This window comes from Ambystoma mexicanum, chromosome 1q (assembly GCF_040938575.1).
Source record: "Ambystoma mexicanum isolate Mex_15411 chromosome 1q, UKY_AmexF1_1, whole genome shotgun sequence".
Classification (NCBI taxonomy): Eukaryota; Metazoa; Chordata; class Amphibia; order Caudata; family Ambystomatidae; genus Ambystoma; species Ambystoma mexicanum.
In genome coordinates this window covers 1,117,010,205-1,117,032,785 of record NC_090922.1, presented here as the reverse complement: position 1 = coordinate 1,117,032,785, position 22,581 = coordinate 1,117,010,205, and the positions used below count along the sequence as shown (strand labels likewise).

Here is a 22,581-nt window from a genome sequence, read left to right as displayed (position 1 = left end):
AATAGCAGACCAGTGGGGTCCTGTCAGGCTGAGATCCTGGTGTCTGCAGAAGCTGCTGAGCCCCCGACAATCCACCCAAAATGTGGCACTCTGAGCTGATACTATAAACTGCTCAGTTTACCTCACTTCCAGGGGAAAGGGGGAAGGGACAAATTAACAAACACCAGACTGGAAGCTAAGACTAGCTGGTTCTTCACCTGTGGTAAAACATAAACATATAATACACCTTGTTATTCATGAGGCACTATACTAACCTTAAGTATCAATATCCTTTACCAAATAAAGTAAAAACCATACCTGGAACTTCTCTACAAAATGCCCAGAGAAGTAATAAGCTGACTAGACTTCCTTACTAGTTGACTTGAATCTCAACGATCATTCAGCCTTCTTAGTAGGTCCATGAATGTGAAATTAACTTTGCAGGAAATCTTCTTTAAACTCAAGAAGCTTGAACAAAGTCTTAAGTTCATTAATAGTAAATGGAAGTTCTAGTGTTTCTGGAAAGTATTTATATTTCTTCTTATTAATTTCTTTTTAGAGTGTTTTTACTTAAATAAACAGTTCTTGAGACTTGCGTCAAAAATCTCACGTGGAAATCTCTTGAACTCGCATAGGGATCCAAACTGAGTGAAGATCGTTGAAGCGCTGCAGTCGAAACCGCGGGAAAAATCCACACGCGATTAAACGAAAACACGCACACGCGCTGAAGTCCAACCGCGGGAAATATCCACACGCGCTTAGTCCAAGATGCGAGCACACGCACACGCGTTGACGACAAACCGCGGGTAAAAATCCACACGCGCTTAGTCCAAGATGCGAGCACACGCACACGCGCTGACGACAAACCGCGGGTAAAAATCCACACGCGCTTAGTCCAAGATGCGAGCACACTCACACGCGCTGACGACAAACCGCGGGTAAAAATCCACACGCGCTTAGTCCAAGATGCGAGCACACGCACACGCGCTGACGACAAACCGCGGGTAAAAATCCACACGCACAAGAGTATCACGCGACACCATAGAGCTCGCGCAAGATTCTCAAGCGAAGACTCTCACGCGCAGGTTTCTCTTAACGGAAAAACCGCGCGCTTGATAGAAAACGTAGCGTAGCAAAGCCAAACATGCGACAGCAATATAGTTCTTAGTAAATATTTTTTATATGAACTTGAAAATCAGATTAAATCTTCTACAATGACATCATAGAAAGAGTCTTGAGTTTTAAAAGGACTTATCTTGTGAAGAGTCTTTGAAACCTTGTTTTCTTTTCTGATAACTCGAAATCTTCTTACTCCTGTTCAGTGCCAAAATGAATCTCCGCAAGATTCCTGTTTGCTTTTCCAAATAAGCCGCTCGACCGCTTGAAACTTGAAACCCCTGAACAAGTTAAGCAGGAGCAGCTTAATACACGACCTCTCAGCTGGGCAAAGACAATGAAAGGCAGTTTAGAATGTTCACTGTCTTCCCTATAAACAATCACCAGCCAATCAGAACTTAGACTGAGGACCTCCATCTTGGCTTGGGGCATTCTCCATAGACTGCAATGAATGTTAAGGGCAAAATTGGCTGTTTTAAAATTAAACTCATAATAACTTCCAAAAACCTTTCTATACTAATTTTCCCCAGACCTAATGTCTCAGAATATGTCACTGTATCCTAACAGTACCTGACAGTACCCCCCTTCTAACGCCCAGTCCCAGGGCCTTTCTTCAATGGAAATTTCTTATGGAATTTTTCAACCAAATGAGGAGCATGTACATCACTTGCTTTCTCCCAAGTGCGTTCTTCAGGACCAAAACCCTCCCAATCAATGAGATACTGTAGCTTTCCTCTCACTATTCTAGAGTTCAGAATTTTCTTAACTACAAATTCTTCTGAATCATCTTCCTCAAATACAACTGGTGAAGGAGTAGGTGTCAATCTAGTTCCTTTAACCACAGGTTTCAACAAGCTAACATGACAAGTTGGGTGAGTTTTCATATGTCTTGGTAATCTAAGGCGAACAGCCACTGGATTTATCACCCTTTCAACAACAAACGGCCCTACAAAACGAGGGCAAAACTTATTTCTTCCCTTAATTCTCAAAAATTTGGTTGATAACCATACCAAATCTCCCTCCCTATACTGGGGACTAGTCTTTCTTTTAAGGTCCGCAAATCTTTTATATTTTTGTTTACTCTCCACCAACACCCCTTTTGCCTTCTCTAAATTTCTTTTCATGATCTCTAGTCTCTTTTCCACTTCCGGGTTTTCAGCATCATAATCGATCTCTATACTAAGAAAACGAGGATGAAAACCTCGTCCCAAATAAAATGGAGACATTGAGGTGGCATCCTTACTACAGTTGTTATATGCAAATTCTGCCACCCACAACATATCTACCCACTCTTCCCCTGTCTGTAGATAACATCTCAAATATTTCTCCAACTCCTGATTTATCCTTTCCACTTGCCCATTGGTTTCGGGATGGTAACCGGATGATAGACATACCTCAACTCCCAATCTCTTACAGAAAGCTCTCCAAAATTTAGAAATAAATTGAGACCCTCTGTCTGAGATAACCTGACTGGGAATTCCATGCAGTTTAACTACTTCTTGCAAGAAATTGTGAGCTAAACTATCAGCGGTAACCTCTCCCTTCATTGGAATGAAATGTGCTTCTTTAGTGAGTAAATCCACTACAACCAATACTGATGTACACCCCTTATCTAGTGGTAGATCCGTGATGAAATCTAAAGACACTGAATACCAAGGCCGTGGTGGAACTGGCAACGGTTCCAATAACCCAGAAGGCTTTCCGATGAGGTTCTTAGATCTAGCACAAACTTCACAGGTCTTAACAAAATTAAGAGTATCTTGTCGAATTTTCTCCCACCAAAAATGTCTTCTGACCAACTCAAGTGTTTTTCCAAACTTTGGGAAAAAATCAAAATATCGTCAATATAAACAATAACAAAAATATCAAGAAATTCCCGAAGAACCTCATCGATAAAAAATTGAAAAGCCGCTGGGGCATTGCAAAGACCGAATGGCATCACTTGGTACTCGTACAGGCCAAATCTGGTCTTAAATGCCGTCTTCCACTCATCCCCCTCTTGAACTCGTACAAGATGATAAGCCCCCCTTAAATCCAATTTAGAAAAAATGGTGGCACCTTGAATTTGATTTAACATCTCAGAGATAAGAGGGAGTGGATACCTATTTTTTACTGTCATTCTATTTACCGCCCTATAATCTATACAAGTTCTGAGGGAACCGTCAGATTTTGGCACAAAGAACAGTGGTGAGGCAGCCGGCGATTGAGAGTGCCGAATAAAACCCTTAGCCACATTTTCCTTTAAGTATTCTTTCAAATAGTCATTCTCTTTTTCTGTCAGGGCATAAACCCTACTGCTAGGTAAAATAGCTCCAGGCTCCAAATCTATCCTGCAGTCAAACAGTCTATGAGGAGGCAACTCTCCAGCTTCCTTTTCATCAAATACATCCCAAAAATCTTGATAACAAGTAGGAAGTTCACCCACTACTGCTCCAACATCAAAACCAATTGCCCCTCTTTCTGCAAGTGAAAACGAAACAGAATTCACAAATCTTTCTTCCTCTCCATGGCTTTTCCCTAAGAAACAATGTTCCTTACAAAAAGTTGATTCTAGGGATACAAGTCTTGCACTCCAATCAATTCTAGGATTATGCAGAGTAAGCCAGGGCATACCCAAGATTATTTTCAAGATTGGAGCATCAATTAATTCAAAAGAGATAGTTTCCTTATGACCTCCAGTTAACTCCATCTCAAGTACCTCTGTATTATGAGTGATTGGACCTGAAGAAAGAGATGTACCATCAACTGCCCTTACCTGCTCAACTTCTTTCTTAGCCACTAAAGGAACACCTAAACTCTTTGCCAATCCTCTGTCCATAAAATTTCCTGTAGCCCCTGAATCAATAATAATTGGCCCAGAACCTAAGATTTTCTTTTCAAACATTAAGGATACGTTCACAGTTATATGAGGAACAGCTGTCTGTATCGTGTTAGCAACTTGTTGTACTCTGCCTGAAGAATTGAAGATCTTCTTGGAGGTAAAAGGACAGTTTTCAAGGAAATGACCACTCCTACCGCAGTATAGGCACAAATTATTCTCCCTTCTTCTTGTCTTCTCTTCCTTTGACAACGGACCTCTCACCCGACTCTGCAGTTCATTTCCCTTTGACTTAACTTCCCTGTTCACCACCTCAACCTTAGATCTCTCTACTCTTCCTGGAAACCTAACTTCCCCCTGAGAACGTCTACGCTCTAAACGTCTTTCGATTAAACGAAAATCTAACCGAACTACCAAATCAATTAGAGCATCTAAAGTGGTTGGTCGTTCCAAAACACTAGCCAAAGCATCTTTCAATTCATCTTTTAAGCCCCGATAAAATAAGGAAGCCCTCTTCTCCTCTGGCCATCTACTCTCTAAAATTAAAGTTCTAAATTGAGTGATATAAGAAATCAACTCCTTTCCTCCCTGACGCAGCTCCAGTAGTTCTCCATCTACCTCTAGAGATACCTGTCTCTTATCAAACATCTTTTTAAATTCGGCCTGGAACAGGGAATAATTATTCAAAGCCAAACTCTTTTGACTCACCAAAAGACTTCCCCACGCAGATGCTTCTCCTGATAAATAAGATAATGTAAATGTGACCTTGGAAGCATCCGTTGAAAATAACTCGGGACGACTTAAGAAATGTAATTCACACTGAGTCTGAAAAATTTGAAACTTTCTCGGATCTCCCAAAAAACGCTCAGGAGCAGCCAAAGGAACTGGCATAACTAAAGTTCCTAAACCACCCACCACTTCTCTTGAAAGTCTATGTTCTTGTTCTTCCCCTACTCTCACCAACTCAGGTGGGTTTCCTGCACCTTCCGAAACTTCCACTTCCTTTTCTTGTATTTGTGTTACCTTTAAATTTAACTCAGCTATTCTTTTATTAAGATTTGAGTATTCTCGATGAGCCACCCGTAACTCTTCTCTAATTTCCCTAACCATTTCTCCCAACGCCTCCATGGCTGTCTCGTCGGGGTTCATACAGCTTGGGCAGACTTTTTCTTTTTTATAGGCCTTTCATTCTGTCAGGCTGAGATCCTGGTGTCTGCAGAAGCTGCTGAGCCCCCGACAATCCACCCAAAATGTGGCACTCTGAGCTGATACTATAAACTGCTCAGTTTACCTCACTTCCAGGGGAAAGGGGGAAGGGACAAATTAACAAACACCAGGCTGGAAGCTAAGACTAGCTGGTTCTTCACCTGTGGTAAAACATAAACATATAATACACCTTGTTATTCATGAGGCACTATACTAACCTTAAGTATCAATATCCTTTACCAAATAAAGTAAAAACCATACCTGGAACTTCTCTACAAAATGCTCAGAGAAGTAATAAGCTGACTAGACTTCCTTACTAGTTGACTTGAATCTCAACGATCATTCAGCCTTCTTAGTAGGTCCATGAATGTGAAATTAACTTTGCAGGAAATCTTCTTTAAACTCAAGAAGCTTGAACAAAGTCTTAAATTCATTAATAGTAAATGGAAGTTCTAGTGTTTCTGGAAAGTATTTATATTTCTTCTTATTAATTTCTTTTTAGAGTGTTTTTACTTAAATAAACAGTTCTTGAGACTTGCGTCAAAAATCTCACGTGGAAATCTCTTGAACTCGCATAGGGATCCAAACTGAGTGAAGATCGTTGAAGCGCTGCAGTCGAAACCGCGGGAAAAATCCACACGCGATTAAACGAAAACACGCACACGCGCTGAAGTCCAACCGCGGGAAATATCCACACGCGCTTAGTCCAAGATGCGAGCACACGCACACGCGTTGACGACAAACCGCGGGTAAAAATCCACACGCGCTTAGTCCAAGATGCGAGCACACGCACACGCGCTGACGACAAACGGCGGGTAAAAATCCACACGCGCTTAGTCCAAGATGCGAGCACACGCACACGCGCTGACGACAAACTGCGGGTAAAAATCCACACGCACAAGAGTATCACGCGACACCATAGAGCTTGCGCAAGATTCTCAAGCGAAGACTCTCACGCGCAGGTTTCTCTTAACGGAAAAACCACGCGCTTGATAGAAAACGTAGCGTAGCAAAGCCAAACATGCGACAGCAATATAGTTCTTAGTAAATATTTTTTATATGAACTTGAAAATCAGATTAAATCTTCTACAATGACATCATAGAAAGAGTCTTGAGTTTTAAAAGGACTTATCTTGTGAAGAGTCTTTGAAACCTTGTTTTCTTTTCGGATAACTCGAAATCTTCTTACTCCTGTTCAGTGCCAAAATGAATCTCCGCAAGATTCCTGTTTGCTTTTCCAAATAAGCCGCTCGACCGCTTGAAACTTGAAACCCCTGAACAAGTTAAGCAGGAGCAGCTTAATACACGACCTCTCAGCTGGGCAAAGACGATGAAAGGCAGTTTAGAATGTTCACTGTCTTCCCTATAAACAATCACCAGCCAATCAGAACTTAGACTGAGGACCTCCATCTTGGCTTGGGGCATTCTCCATAGACTGCAATGAATGTTAAGGGCAAAATTGGCTGTTTTAAAATTAAACTCATAATAACTTCCAAAAACCTTTCTATACTAATTTTCCCCAGACCTAATGTCTCAGAATATGTCACTGTATCCTAACAGTACCTGACAGGTCCAAGTTCGACCGAAACATATGTAGATCCAAGAGAGTGGAACTATAACTACTCTGCGAACATCTAAATGTGTATTTAGATACAGAAAAAATAATACTGATATGGGCAGGATTGCTTTATGTTCTTTTGTGACGACTTAGGTCTCACTTTTTCTGTGAAAGAGAAAAACATTGTATATTTTGTGTGTGAATGAAAGTATAAAAGAAGAGAATATGATGTAAAAGAATTTATGTTGTGTAAATATGTTCTGACCATAGAACTTGAAAACTATATGTGAAAATAAAAATATATTTTTCTATTGCAAGAAGGTTTTTTAATTGTAAAAGTATTGTCGCTAGCCTCAATTATATCTAGGTCCATTATTTAGTCTGTATCAGTATCAGCCTGTGGCCGCTTGTCACTGATCACCTCCCGTGCCTCTTCACGTCTGCACACAGGCTCTGGTGCTATCAACTTGTCTCTCTGAGTCTGTTTCCCTGCCTGGAAGTCTGGCTCCAGTGGCATAGTTCTACAACATGGCGGGCACACACCCCAGGTACACCCCCTGGGGGCCCTCACCTCGTCTCTTCCAACTTCAGCCCATTAGGGCCCCACGGGACCATTGGGGGGGGGATTCCAATCAGAGTCTCCTCCCTCGCTGTCCTTTCTTCAATTCCCTGCCAAGATTGGGCCCTCTGTTACTGGGGGCAGTGGAGGGAGTTTTCAACGAGGCAGGCACACGCCCCAGGTAGAAGCCTGGGGGCCCTCAAATTCCCTGCTTCTCCCAATGTTTTGTTGGCGTCTTGAGTTTCCTCCTCCTCCTGTCTGGGCCCACCTTGGGCCTGCTTCCTCACTGCATGCTATGCCTCCTCCACTCCCCTATCCAATCCTTGCCCCAGCTGGGCTATCACTGCGGGGGTCTCCTAAGGGTTGCCTCTCCTTATTGGGAACTGGGTCTCCTCCAAGGACCGGGCACCTGGCCTCCTCAATGGGCCTACCAGGCTCAGTCCCTCAGCGCCTGTTCCTCACCAGGCAGTTTCTGCGCCCCTGGGGGGAGGTCCTCACTTCTGCTTCTGGGTGTATGGAGAGGGGGAGGGGGAGACAGTAGGGGAACAAAAAATTAAAGGGGGGCGGTTTTGGCACCAATCCTCTAGGAGTTAGGGCTATGGTGCCCTTTTTCACTCAGGAGGGGGTGCAGCCTAAGAAAGCAGTGCGTAGCGCACTCATATTTCTTATTCCCGGATCATTGTCTTTCTCCCACTGTTTTCCTTAGGCCGTCGCCTGAACTTCCCGGCCTCCGGCAGGCTGCCCGCACTGCTCCCTGGGTCCTCTTTGCAGCAGGGGAGCAGCTGGGCCAAGTCCTCCTGTGACCCAAAACCCCAGCACTGGGACCCGATGGCCACCCCCACTTCCCCGGGCAGCCTCCGCGATCTGGGGCCCACGGATAGCAAGGGCCCACCAACAGGTACCTTAATCTTGTGTAGCTGGTGGAGGGGGGAGTCCCTCATCGCTGTCTCAACACATCTGGAGTGTTGGTATGGGCGCCAGTGTTAATCGCTCCTGCGCCGCGCATGTCTCCCTGCCAGTCCTCTCCTGGCCTGTTGTTGCCCGTTCCCCTCACGGTCTGGCCACACACCCAACCCGAGCGAGGTGGGATTTGGGGGCCATGGGGGACCGCCACGCTTCACTCCACTGGGGCTGCTGTCCTCCAGCCCACCTTTTCTCTGCTTAACTGAAGCCCCAGAGTGCGGCAACAGCGCTTCAAATCTCTTGGGACTCCCGTAACCAAATTCCTTGGGAGCAAGACCGACGGGTGCACTGGGCTCTCATATACCCGGTGGGGGGTCCAAATTGGGGGCTTCGTGGGGGGGGCTCAGTCCCCGCTACGGCCCTTGGTTACGGAGTGTAATGCAGACGTTACTCCATCTCTGCGCCCCCTAGTGGCCTCTCTCCAGGACTCTATTTTTGACTGTATGTCAGTTAAGTCATGCTGTTCATACCTCACAGCAGCTCTATCCCAGCCCAAACAATGTATGACTTTAGACATCACTTATCTGTATGATGCATCCGCATGCCCAGATCCCTCAGGTGTGCCAAATTACACTTCAGGGAAAGTGTCAAGACCACTAGCATCTCTAAGTGTGTCTACCAGGTCCCTCATTTTATATTCCTCAGAAATTAGCTCTTCTGGGACACCAGGAGTGCTGTAATCCAGACCAAACTCAAAAACGGGTCTTTCTTCTCTTCCTCATAGATGGAGCTCATAGATTTAAAGAAGTCTTCTTTTGTCTGCAGTTTAAAAACCTTCGACGAGCTCAAAGAGGATGTCAAAGGTTTCGAGAGAGTGTCGACGTCAATGGACTCGACGTCGACACTTTCAAAGGGGAGGGTTGGAGTGGAGATGGAGTTTTTTTTCAAAGCGACTTGACCAGGAGTGGCACTTGAGGGGCCTTCTGGGCCTTTCTGTCCGGTCTCTTGGGCGTGCGAACAGTGGCTTTTGTCGGCTTTCAGCACAACTGGGTCGAAGGGTCTCTTGACTTCGAAGCAAATACTTCCAGCCTTTTTAGTTGCTATGCTTCCACCTCGACTTTAGAAGTGGTTTTACTAGGTTTTTCCTTGGGTGAGGAATCCAAAGAGGTCGGTTGAGAACAATGGCATCTCTTTCTGGATTTCCTCGAGGACGACGAAGAGTGACAAGACCTCGACTTAGAATGCTTTGCATGCTTTCTGTGTCTCTTGAATTGGTGAGGAGAAACATCTCTTGAGATCTTGTTTTTGGATGATTTAACTTTCGACTGAGTGGTGGAAGCAGATTTGGGGGAAGGCTTACCCAGGAGAAGTTTCCCCTTCCTCTCTTTTAAGGCCTTTACCGTCACTGTTTGGCAGAAGCCACAGTCATCGACTTTGTGATCCAGGCACCAAAGACATACTCAAAGCAGATCTGTTATAGACATTTTAGAAACGCAATCTGTACATCTTTTGAATATCGTTCTTGGGGTAGAAAAAAACATTCCATTTATACTGATGCAATGTCATACTCTAGACGGACAGAGGCTGTCGAGGGACACAAAGTTGGCGATGATGATGCACGTCGCCCTCAGCTGTGAAAGGTTTCTGAGCTGAAAGAAGGATATCGAAGTATATCAAAGATGAGGAATACGTTGGGAGGACATGATCCACTCAAAAAGGCAACACACTGACACCTCCGAACACACCACAAACGTTCCACCCATACCAGCCCACAACGTACCAAGATTGGGCACATTCGCAAAAATGTCTTTACAAGACCTGATCAATGCTCTTGCAGATCTCAAACCCAAAACCGACAAAGACATAGTTCCCACTTCCATTGTGATAGTCATCACAAGTGAAGCATTGAAACCACGTTAACATCAGCACATCCCTCACACAAGGCGCTATCAGAGATGACCCGGATGACAAAACCAAATATTGCCTCATCACACATATACCCTTCCATGGCAAAGAGATTTAAAAGTCGGTCACCATCCAGTTGCACAAAGGGTCATTCAGCATGATTTCCTACAAGACTATGAATCTGGTTTGTGATCATGATGTAGCAGAGAGAATGCCACCATCCAAGTTATCTGACGGTTCACACATCTTGGATAAAGGGGACCCCTACTTACTACTCCTACTTGACCCCTCTTCCACATTTGATACTGTGGACCATGAAGCCCGAGTCAACAACCTCATCACATACATGGGCCTTGATGGATCAGTTGTGCAGTGGTATGACACTTACCTCGCCAACAGAGAACACCACATCTAGATGATCTGCAACATACCCCAGCACACCCCAGTAACCTGCAGAGTTCCACAACACTCCATCCTGTCCCTGGTCATCTGCAGCCTCTACAGAGAACCTCGGGGGTCATTTCTAGTGCCAACAAGCACATCACGAAACACCAGTGTGCAGATGACAGACAGCTTTACCTAAATATTAATTGCACCACTGATATTCATCAACTCAAACACATTATGTCCCTCCAAACAAGGCTGGATGTCAACAGCCCACCTGCAGCTCAACCCAACATAAAACAAATTAATTGTCCTAAGAAACCCCATCAGGCATGCCCAAGTTCAGCATCATCTCACTGAGGTAAAGCTTGATTGATTCACACATCAACTACTGAAATGTCGCTTAGCTTTACAAATGACTGCGACTTCTCATTTAAAACACACATCGCCAAAAATACCCAAATAGCATTGTACGAGCTTGCTCTCATATGCAAATACCAAGCCAAGCCTCTCAATCCTGCCCAGAATTTTAGAACAGGTGTACAAGCCAGAGTCATCTCCCATCCCTGATTCCTGCGGGCTGCCGGCACTATATAAGCTGACATACATACATACATACTACACACAGGAGTCCCAGATACCACCTGTGTGCCCCTGAAGCCATCCAGCATGTTGTAGCAGGTCTCATCACAACCATATCAAGCCCACCGTCAAGGGGCTGCGCCGGCTACCTCTTCAAGCATGCATCATCATGTTCAAGACAGCCTATAACACCTACAAAGCGGTCACAACTACACACAACATATTGCCTCTGGAACAAGTTACTGTCACATCAAGAACACACCAAGTACGAGAGACAGTCCAATGACTTATTTCTAGTTCAGCAATGGGGCTAATGGCCGACCCTCTCTCTCTCACCTGGAAGGAGCGGTTCCACCCTAACCCAAATGTTCCTTGATCCCGATCCTGGACTGGTACTAGAGATCAGTAACCCCTACCGTCTAAAAAATTGGCCTGAAGGCCAACACCATTTCTAGTTAAGCTTCCTCAGGGAACAATCGATTGGCTCCTACCTAATGGTTGTCCAACAGGAATGACTTGAGGGTTGTGACTTTCAGCACTCAGGTATTCACCCTAACTGTTCCACATCCTGATAGTCCTTGAGTCTCTATACCATTCACCCTCTTCCCCTTCGAAACTCCTTACTTTTACTCCATTCAGCGTCTCCCCTCACTCTCTCTCTCAACTGTTCTGCCAATAGTCCTCTTTGCTCTCTCCTTACTACTTCCTTCCCTTTGATGTTATTTATCACTACTCATCATTCTATACTCTACTACCCCTCTCTACCAGATCTACCACTCTTCCCTTCTCCACACCATTACTCTCTCCTCTCCATACCACTAACTCTCCCACCCTTTCTCTTACATTCACTCTTTCACTTCCCCACTCACATTCTCATTCACTCTGTACGCTCTACTGAAACATGCACATTTCCTTCCAGTACCACTTCCTCTCACCAACCAATAGCTCACATGGCACACCTCCTGCATAATCCTCCTCCTCCATGCTCCTCAGCACCGTCCTTCCTCTGCCTGGTCTCTTGGTCCACCTCTACTGACCTCACCCCAACAACCCACAACTTTGTGTCTTCCTTTATATGGCTCTCCTCCTTCCCAGTGGCTTTCCCTCTTCATTGGTTTCCCAGGCATATCTTTCCCTGTTCTCCACTCTTGGGAGGTAGTACAAACATCAAAAGACAAAGAAAGGAGTCTAAGCCCCACCTCTTGTGTGGGTCGGCTGTGGTTTTTCAATAGAGACCCACATGTCAGCACAATGTCCCTGGAGCACTGTGTGTACCTACAGCCCTCTGCTATCAACTGCTTCTCTGGTTCACACAGCAGTGTCTCTTCACTATGTTGCTGGCTGTGGTTTCCAAGGTCAGAGAGCAGTCTCTCTTTAAAACATTGCTGTCTGTGGTTCACTGGCTGTGCCAATCAGAATTCACTAGTTCTGTCTCAGTAGCTTTGGTTCGGCTGATTATTCTTTCTCTCACTGTGGATGCTGGGAAATGTACTGTTCTGGAAGAAGTAAAGGTTGGCCAACATCGTGCGATAAAGGTACTAGCTGTATTCAAGCAAACTGGCACTATAGGAAAAAACTGGGAATGGAGCTCTCCCAAATGCAACCTTGACCCTCTGGGATAGGACAGGCTCTAGCTTTTACCCTGGCAGGCCTCCCACCCCAGGCTGAAAGGGGTCCCATCGCTGTTGACAAGGTCCGCTTACTGACCATGTCACATTCCCAACGAAGATAAGACTGCTTCGCCTTCATCCTATGCTGCAGGAAGGACCTGCATATTCTACTCTTCAGAGAACAATCTGTCAATCGCTCCACTCAGCCCTAATTTTGTACTTCTGGGGCTTCCCCCTTCCTGGTCTATCCATCCCAGCTCCTCTGCTACTCCTGTACCCTGGCTTGTAGCCCCTGGGTGTGTCCCCTATGTACAGTGCTCCATTGATTCCTAGCTAGGTTTGTGCTTTATAAATCCCATACACACACACCATATTTTAAAATACAGAATACTACAGCATGATACGATTTCAAATATGAATATGATGAAATATTGTTTCCTATATTTTTAATACTAGAAAGAATTAAACCCAAGTACATGTAAAATAGTATGCATGGATAAGAACAAACAGACCTGTTCCCTAAAACGTCTTATCTGAAATAACCCAATAATCCCATAATTCTAATTCAATATTGAAGATAAATTATTGAGATCAGAAAGATTGCACTGCATGGTCAGGAAAGGCCCATATGCAAAGTAAATGGTTCAATTTTTCTAGAATGTAGTCTGGGGATTACACATCTATAGCTTTACTGCCTGGGAGGAACTATTCACAGACTTGAAAATCAGTTCAAGATAAAAAGAACTGCTGATTAGTGCAAGTTTATCCTAAGCAAAGGGTACACAGCTGCTGGACACTGTCTGGTCCTGCTTTGATGTCCAATCCATGACCTGAACACTTGTGGATTGAGCTTGATTATTAGGGTCTGCCTTCTCCTGTTAGCTCCAGCTCCTTTTTTCTCTGCTTCCCTCAGCGATTCCCCCCACCCCCAATGATTTTGAAGCATGGGAAAAGCCTGATCTCCAGGAGGTTGAGTTGGTGGATGTACCTCTTCGCCTCAAGTTCAGTTTTCACAGCTATCAGCGATAGGCACAGGGAGTACCTTAACTGATGGGAAGCTGTCTGTTCTAGGGACCAGGTGGACCCTTCTCTGACCTCCCTTGCGGTACGCCCCCTGTCACACCTCTATGAGACAGCATCACCTCAGAGCTCTTCCCACTGTCTCTAGAGTCTGACCTGGTTAGCGAGAACCTCTCCCATCTTTCTCTTTAGGGGTACTTGCTCTCTTCCCGCTTCCTCAGATGTAGTAGCTTTAAAGCCCCCTCAAGCTATTCTTTCTTGGTCACTGATTAGGGCTTTCATTGCCTTCTCCTTTTGGTCTGTTGTGTTTCTGAGGATTCGTCTCCTCCAACCTCTCCATACACTTTCTTTTGAAATTGTATCAGTTCTCCCTCAAACTCCTCCCAGCTTCTCTCCACCAGATGACAAGTCTCCTTCTCTTTGAGGTATGTTTCTCCTTTCACCCCCACTCCTTTATTACCTTCCTGCAAACACCAATTCTCTCCTTCTCTGATGGTCTGCATCATCCACTCTCCAACAACTCTCCACACCTGATAACAATTTTCTCTTCTCTCAGCACTCTTCTGCTTGCCTCACAAAACTCCTCTCCCTCCTCATCACTCTAATGAAACGCCTTCCTCCAACTCCTACTGACACTCCCCAACCTACTGGGGAAGTGGTTTCTTATACTCTAGTCTTTCCTCCCTTTTGGTGATGCTTGTTGACATTGGTTTTACCTGTGTGGTGTGAGCCGAGCTTGTCTGAGATGTGGGCATTTCCGTACGGTCATGTGGTCTGACGAGGGTGTGTGGGGATCTGGCCTAACGTTTCTCTAGGGCTGGCAGCCATTTGGGATTGCGTGGGGCCCTTGAATTACTGGATGTCCTTCAATCCCCCCTAACCCCTTGGAGGTTCACTGCCACAGTCCAGCCTGGTCTTTGTCCCCCTGCCATCGCCCCATTTGAAGTTGTACCCTGGGATAACTCCAGTAAACAAGCAGCAAATACAGTGCATTGGTTGTGGAGAATTTGCATTTTGAATTTTCCTGGGACACGAACACTCGTTGGAAGGAACGGTTTGTGCATTTGCTTTCAAACATAAGAAGCATGCATACGCCCTTCCGGCGTCCTCGAATCAACCACAGGAGCTTCTGGAACTCTGCAGTGCTTGAGAATCTTGGTCAGACTCTCACTGGGCAGTGCCACTGAGGGAAACATCACTGGCAGAAATCCCTTGAATAAGTCGCTATTCCTTTAAAGGGGAAACTCCGTTTTTTAATGCAGAGCTTTTTCAGTCTAGCAAGTAGGTGACATTGAGGTACCACTGCTAATGTTATGGCAGTGCATAAGGATATGTGGTTTGTTTCCATTCCCTTGGTGGCCAGAGTAGTTTGTGAGGGTGTCAAGGTTCCCGTAGCTGCCTCTTTGGTGGTCACAGGTGTCTGTGGGAGAGGTGAGGGTGTATGCGCTCCTGCGACAGCTTCCTGCCTTACGGAACGGACACAGTTTGGGTGGAATGGTATCCTCCACATACCTACTCCAGGTCTAGCATCCACTAGCTTGTGGTGGCCCCAGCTCCTTGGACCATCCCACAGTCAGTTCCCAAGGTTAGAAAGGGCACTTTGGCACAAAGGAAATGCATGTACGTTGTGTTTACTGTGAGCAATCTGATATAAAACAGTTTGATTTCCAGCATTGGTTGGATTTCTAATATGACGGGTGGGTATTCTGTATGAAATAAAGTAATGAGACGACACATCTGAGCAGGATAGCGGATAACAAGGCATACAATATTACTGCTGCTCTTTACCTATGTTAATGCATTATAATTATGAGAAAGTAACACTATGTGAAGTGTAAAGCTCATTGCAGGACTGCTTGGCCGTTAATGGGCTACTAGAGTCTAGGGTCTATGGGAAATCATTTTGTTCTGTAGATTAAGTGTGCAAAAAGGCTTCTGGGACTATAATGAACATTAGGGAGAACAATACAAGAGAATATGTGGGGTACAAATTAAATGTTAAATAAACACCTATACTTAGATTGTGACTATTTCTCTTTTATTAGTTACATTTACTTTTCCTGAGCATGATTATAAAACCCATATAGGCAAGTGCAATGAGTGATTGTACAAATTGTGTTGCAATCTCTCACAAAAAAAGCTGTTTAGGTTAATCTCATTTAAGAAATATTTTTAAATATACAATTGCACAATAAAAACCAAAATAGGCACTTCGGTGGACATGTGTCGAGGCAAAGAAGAATGTACCCATAAGCATTTAAAAATACACATACAAAAAGCTCTGTTCCACATAAAGCAAGACTAAATTCTCATACAACAGTACTTTTAGGGATACTTACATACAATTTCAAATAGGTGCTTTTGCCTATAAGCTCTTACAAATAAAAAGGCCATGAACATACTGTTTTCACCATGAAGTCTTCCTCACAGAGCACTGTATGAATTACTCTATCGACAAAACCTCTGAAAATGGGATAAGCAAATTGATGTCGGATCCATGTCTAGAGCGACAATTACTCCTTTAGGTTAGTAATGTCTATGCTATGATACATGCCAATAATTAGTATGATGAATTAACAGTGAACATGTAAACAAATGTGAAATTTGAAAATTCACAGGAAAACTGGTAAGACAAATCAATTACATTATCATCTCTGCTATTAGCTTCTATCACTGGATAACTTCCATCTGAAATATATGCAGGCAAACAACCTACTTGATGAAGAGACACTTGTTACACAGACAGAATTACCACCAAAAAAGCAGTACGTAAAGACCATGAGAAGGTCAAACGTGGGTTGCAGAATTGAACAGCTCTAGAGTAGTTGCCTGCCTTATACATTTCAGTGGCGTGCCATGCCTTTTAGAGGGTAAACAAAATACTTCTCTGCTAGTTGATAATGGACTGATTCAATACCAGCCCATCACCCAAGGAAGAAAATTAGGCACTGGATCACAGATTCTGTCCAATCCGTGACACACAATTTGTGCTCTTTGCAAAGTCTAATTGAAACAGACAACCGGTCAAATGCCTTTTCACACGTAGTTAAAATCAATCACCTTCAGGGCGGGTGTGCAGGCTTCCTCTGCAACAAGATGCTAAGGTTTCAATGGAAATCTAATACCACCAGCACAACACTAAAGTGCATTTGCAGTATTGGTTTGTAAGATCCAATGGAAGGTTCACCACAACAAACCGCACAACAATCATTTGAACTTCAGGGCCTTGACATGCTTAAAACAATAACATTTGTACAGTCAAAGGTCTGCTGTGAAGACAGACGAGGTAGAGCTTCGCTTACGACTGTGGAATTCATAACTGGTTGGGCCTGGGTTAGTGATAATAGTAGACATTCAACTTATAAATGGCTGCTATGGAGCGTGTATGAGGCACTTTCCCGAATACACATGCTTCCAAGAGATGAAGCATTGCTTTAAGGGTGCTTTTTTCAAGATGCCTTAAATTAATTCAACTGATATAGGATACTGTCAAACCAGGAGTGGGGCTCTTACAGGTCAATGACATCTAGGTTTGCAAGTGTGATCAGCTAACAAAGAGCATTTAATGCACTTTAGTGCCTTTATGAAGCCAGGCAAATAGAATGTGACAATGCTAGACAGTCACAAACTGAAGGGAAGATGAAATAGCACCTCCTCCTCAAAAACGTACTAAGGTATGTTCTCGTCCAGTTATGTGACCAAAAAAGAAAAATAAGAGAAAAAGGAAAAATATTGCCTGCTTTCAAAAGGTCTTTTTTTGTTAGAGGCTCAATGGTTTTCTGATTGGGTGGAAATACTCAAAGGATTTCAATTGTGTAAGGACAACCATAGAACAATAATACACATAGTTGACATACATACAACAGATAATAGTTTTGTGATGCATCATGCATTGGTTGGAGTCATAAATTACTTATTAGGTACATTGGCTAGCTATTTAAAGTGTAGGGCACAGTCCTACAAATTGATACATTAAGTTATTAGGTCAGTTACAGGAAAGAAGCAAAGCAGTGTCCAGCAGTGTTCGAATTACTGAATAGGAAATACACAAATGTCTTATGTGGGGACTGGAGAACTAGACACTGTTTCAACATGTATCTTCCCAGAGATTATAGATTGGATGGGAGAGTTGCACTCTTCCTTTTTTTGGTGCTGTTGGGTTGCTTCACAATCACCAGCGTTTTTACTGCAATCGTTGGATCCACAATCTGCCACTCCATTTCTGATATCTGCACATTTATTTGATGCTTGCTGCATGTCTTCAGCATCAGGTGGAATCATGTCTTCCTGTGCTGGCACACTACTTTCCTCCGACATGCTGTCAAAAGTTCTGTCATCTTCAAATGGTTCAAGTGATGTGCCCTGAAAAATATGTTGAAGAATAGTATTCACAATTAGAGGGTGCATACAGGGTACGATCACATCAACACATACATTTTCTTTTCTAAAATAACCTTTTTACTGAGTTTTGCATAGATACTTATAAAGCGCGAAATAGATACATTTGAAAAAAAATCATCCTTTTTGAACTACAAGAAAATACCCTCCTCTTCCTCTCTACCCTCCCACACAACAATTTGGCTCAGAAATTTCTAGGAAAACATGCATATATATCATAAAATTACAATAGTTCATAACAAATAAATGGGAGAATTTGGCATTGCCTCAGAATTCCTTTTTGTGGACTTTTTTCTTTTTAAACCTTCCCACGGGGGTTCCGGAGGGCCACAAGAGGCTCTGAATCTAATTATGTATAAAATATCTCAACAGTTACTCTTTTCGATATTTCAGAATTCCAAGAGCTCGTAAACGAGTACGACAAATAATATCTTTATTTTTTTATTTTCACAAGGTCAGAGAAAACGAGTGTCATTTCTCCATGAATCAACTGCTCATTAACGATTATTCCCCACATGTTGCCATACCACTCTGGCACCTTAAAACTCTTTCTGCACCACCAGAGGCCCGCAATGATTAATCTTCACCCAATATGGCTTTAGAGGTAATATTGCTAAATGTGTTCGCTTACAGATATATATTCTTAACTGGCAGACTCAGTAAACAAACCTTTGGGTCCTTGGCTCGAGACTGACAACATAGTATGCTAACCTTTTCAAATGCCACTAGGTGTGAAGAAACATACCTGCCCCTCCACACCCACTCCAACAATGGCTGGATTTTCTCTGTAAACATTGTTTGAATACTTATGGAACCTGATACCACCTGTTTAAACTCTTGAAATACTGTTCTTTATGCTGCATACACACAGATGCTGTTTGGGACTAGTACACATGTTCTCTAGGACTCTTTCAACTCAGTGCCTACATCTGAATGCCATGATTGAATGTGGTCCAGGATTTAAGTCTCTGTGCAGGGTTTCCAAAAGCTTGCTTATATTTTGGAAATTAGACCCTGGAACTGGGAGAGAAGAATCACTGCCTCTCAGAGCTGTACATGGTCAAGCTACAGCCAGTTTCATATTGTGCTGCAACAACAAGTGCCTTTTTTAAAATAATGGTTAATTTATCTTTCATGTTGTCCAAATGCCTCCTTACATTGAAGGCACATTATTTTTAAATAATTTAATATATATATGATATGAATATATTTTATTATTTTTTTTTCGGTTTCCATAGACATACACAGGAAACCTTTACAAAAATAAATCATACAATCAGGTTAAAACCATTCAATTTTACATATACAATAAAAAAATAACAGGAATTAGTCCATATATAACAACCAATGCATTCTAAAAAAAGCATTTACAGTATTCACGATATGTTCCTGCACTTTTTAGATATCGAGATAACATCACATCAGTAAGTGTGTACAGATTTACAGTTCATGGGAACAGTCCATGGCCCAACGAGCCAGTACATATTCATTTAGTTATATCAGACCAGTTTACATCATTTTGCCCTGGAACATTCAATTGTCCACATGTTTCAGGTTGAAATCTAAAAGTGGCCAACGTCAGTGTAATTTCTTTCTCATGTTCATTGAGTTGCATCAGGACAGTCTCCATAATTTCGCCCTGGAACATTTAATAGTCCACATATTTCAGATAGAAATCTAACAATGGGCAGTTTCAGTGTAATCGATTTCCCATGTAACATGTTCCACCAGAAAACATCAGTATAAACACATTCGGGATTTGAGGCTATTTTACCAAAAGCATTCAGCCTTTGCGGCTTTATGACATCACAATCTAATAAGAGATGTTTCAGAGTTTCTCTCTCAGATGAACATTTGCAGAAACGACATGGGAAACGTTTCCCGACATCCCCACCTCGAACTTCCAGTATTTCCCCTGTTAGCAAAACGTTAAAGCGAAAACTTAAATAGGCAGTGTGCCAATTATGATCGGGAAATTTCAATATATATTTTTCAGGATTACCCACGGATTTCCCATGCGAGACCAGATGATTATATAAGGGAGACGCCAACACTGTATCCATAGTCTTCGCCCAGTCATAACATTGAAAGAGAAGTTTTACTCTTACAGGGTTTGCCGTAAGATCGGCATGTGATAGTCCTATGCTATCCAATAATTTTAAGCAGTTTGTTTGCAAGATCAAAAGTCATAGTGACTCTGAACAACCCCTTTTTGGATTATGCCCAATGTCTGCACAAAGACAGTTCTCCTTAGCCAGGATAAGGTTCCGGTACAAGATCATTCTCTTCCACTGTACCATACAATTTAGAGATAACAATCCTAATTCATACTGTAAGGTAGCAAGTGGTACACATTTGGGTAAATAGAATATAATTTTTCGCCATACCTTTGCTTCAAGCTTCTTCAGATGTGATGGTGAATATAAAGATAATATTTCTATCCCATAAATTAATTCTGGAATCACTTTGAGCCTATAAAACCTAAGAAGGGGAGTTAAAGAATATTTACAGTATTTATAAGCCACTTTTTGCATTTGGGGTATTAGGTAGAATAAATGTTCTGTAATACAATTTAGAGCAAGATATTTTTTTCTTGTATCAAAGACAGGAAAGCTAAGGTAATGCATATATCTGGTAGTTATTAGGTTATGATCATTTAGCCTCCATCTAAAGGAGATCGTTTAACGATTTGTGAGACACATGATGACTGTTTTCTTCTCGTTTATTGCTAAGCTGTTAGCCTCGATATAAACTGAGAATGCATTGATCTTACGTTGCAGACCCATTGGTGTCCCATTCATCAGCAAAAATTGTCGGCATAAGCACACCAGTTAATCTTTTTATTTTCAATGTTTGGAAATATCAAAGATGCAGTATCGATACTCATACCTGCATCTGACGCATACAAGTTAAAAAGTGTAGGTGTGAATATGCATCCCTGCCTAAGTCCATTAAGTAGTTTTTATTGGCCGTGATAAATCCCTTCCAGATTAAGTCTCACCTGTATTAATGACCCCCTCACGCAGATGGATGCGTATGGCTAGCAGTCCACGTGGGATCCCTAAAGATAGAAGCTTGGTCCAAAGCAAAACCCTGTCTACCTGATCAAAGGCGAGCGACAGGTCGACTGTTGCCATATAAATTGGAGAGACAAGCTTCCTACATGCTTTTTCCAAGAGCAATGTGAAAACAAGTCCCCCAATTTCTGTCCCCATATTTTTGCAGAAACCAAACTGATTGTTTGGTAAGATATTATTTACTTTCGCCCATTCTACCACATGGTTCAATACTAGCCCTGCAAATATCTTAGATTCGACATCCATCAAGGCGATAGGTCGGTAATTTGTGGGCATACATCCATCGCCCTTCTTATATATGGGAATAATATAGGAGATATTCCATGAGTCAGGTATAGTTCTGTTTGTTTTTATATCTGCAAACAGTAATGCAAGAGCTTTTGACCAGACCTCTGGGCTTGCCTTCATGGTCACATTTGCCAAGCCGTTCGGTCCACAAGCCCTAGAAGAGTTTGATTATTTAATTTATTTTTCTATGTCCCAGATCGAAAAACTACAATCCCAGGTCCGATTCCTTGTCTCTCTGAGGGCCTCGGGCATAACATTTTCCAGCGTAGAGGGAACCCAGATATGCTACCCAGGTCTCCTCCGTCACGCAGTTTGTTTGTGCAGCCATCTGGGAGGACTCCATTCGATTTATAAGTCCCCAAAATTGACGTGCTGAGCTCTGTTTTAGAGCCCACAGCATTGCCTCATTATTGGCTTGTAACATATATAGCTTGTATCTCTTTAGCCAATTTTTCATGGCCTGTTTTGCCAGCTTCACTGTTTTCAACTTAACTTCCCATTCCAAAGAGCTATTCAGGGTTCTTCTGATTTTACGCCTACACAATTTTTCTGTTGCCTCACGAGAGGATCGTATGTGTGTACACGTGGGGTTGCCTTTGCGATTGACCCTGTGTCTTTAATAGAGCTCATGATCAGCAACTTTAAATAGCCCGGAAAAATGGCTTTTGAGAAACGTTGGATCCTTTTGGGCCAGGAATTCTTTTGATAATCATGGGCAAAGGTCTCATTAAGTTTGCTTACATTCCCTTCATGCCAATTTATAAGATTACTTGAGGAGTTAACTTCTAGTTTTATATTTACCTCACCCCAATCTGTTAATGGGCTTCCCAGTTTCAAATCAATCTCCAAAATCTTATGATCACTAATATCAGAATCAGTGATAGAAAACCTTTCACATACACCAAATAGTTTTTGAGATATGGTCAATACAGGACGTTTTCACTCCATTTGACCATGTATTAGGATCTATAGAAGAGTCTAGTATAACGTTTGCATGTAGGAGACCCCAGATTTTGAAATGTTTGTGCCATAAATTACTTTGCATTAAATTCCTGGTCATTCCCTTAGGGACACCTTCGATACATAGGTTAATATCTCCATTTCGGAGCGTAATAGCACCCATATATTTGGACATGTCTAGGTCATAATTTATCTCGGAATTTAAGCCCCTCACAATC

General features: G+C 42.9%; 1 protein-coding gene across 5 annotated transcripts in view; it reads right to left on the bottom strand.

The window, feature by feature from the left end:
• Nucleotides 1-15,656: 15,656 nt before the first annotated feature.
• CLCC1 (chloride channel CLIC like 1) overlaps nt 15,657-22,581 on the bottom strand; it is a 1,126,062-nt gene continuing 1,119,137 nt past the window's right edge. For 4 of the 5 annotated variants that reach the window (XM_069641849.1, XM_069641850.1, XM_069641851.1 and 1 more), the window contains one exon: nt 15,657-18,002. In XM_069641849.1, the coding sequence (XP_069497950.1) occupies nt 17,697-18,002 (306 nt within the window). In that variant the 3' untranslated portion in view covers nt 15,657-17,696. The remainder of the gene's footprint in view (nt 18,003-22,581) is intronic. The other variant, XM_069641853.1, reaches the window with a different exon arrangement.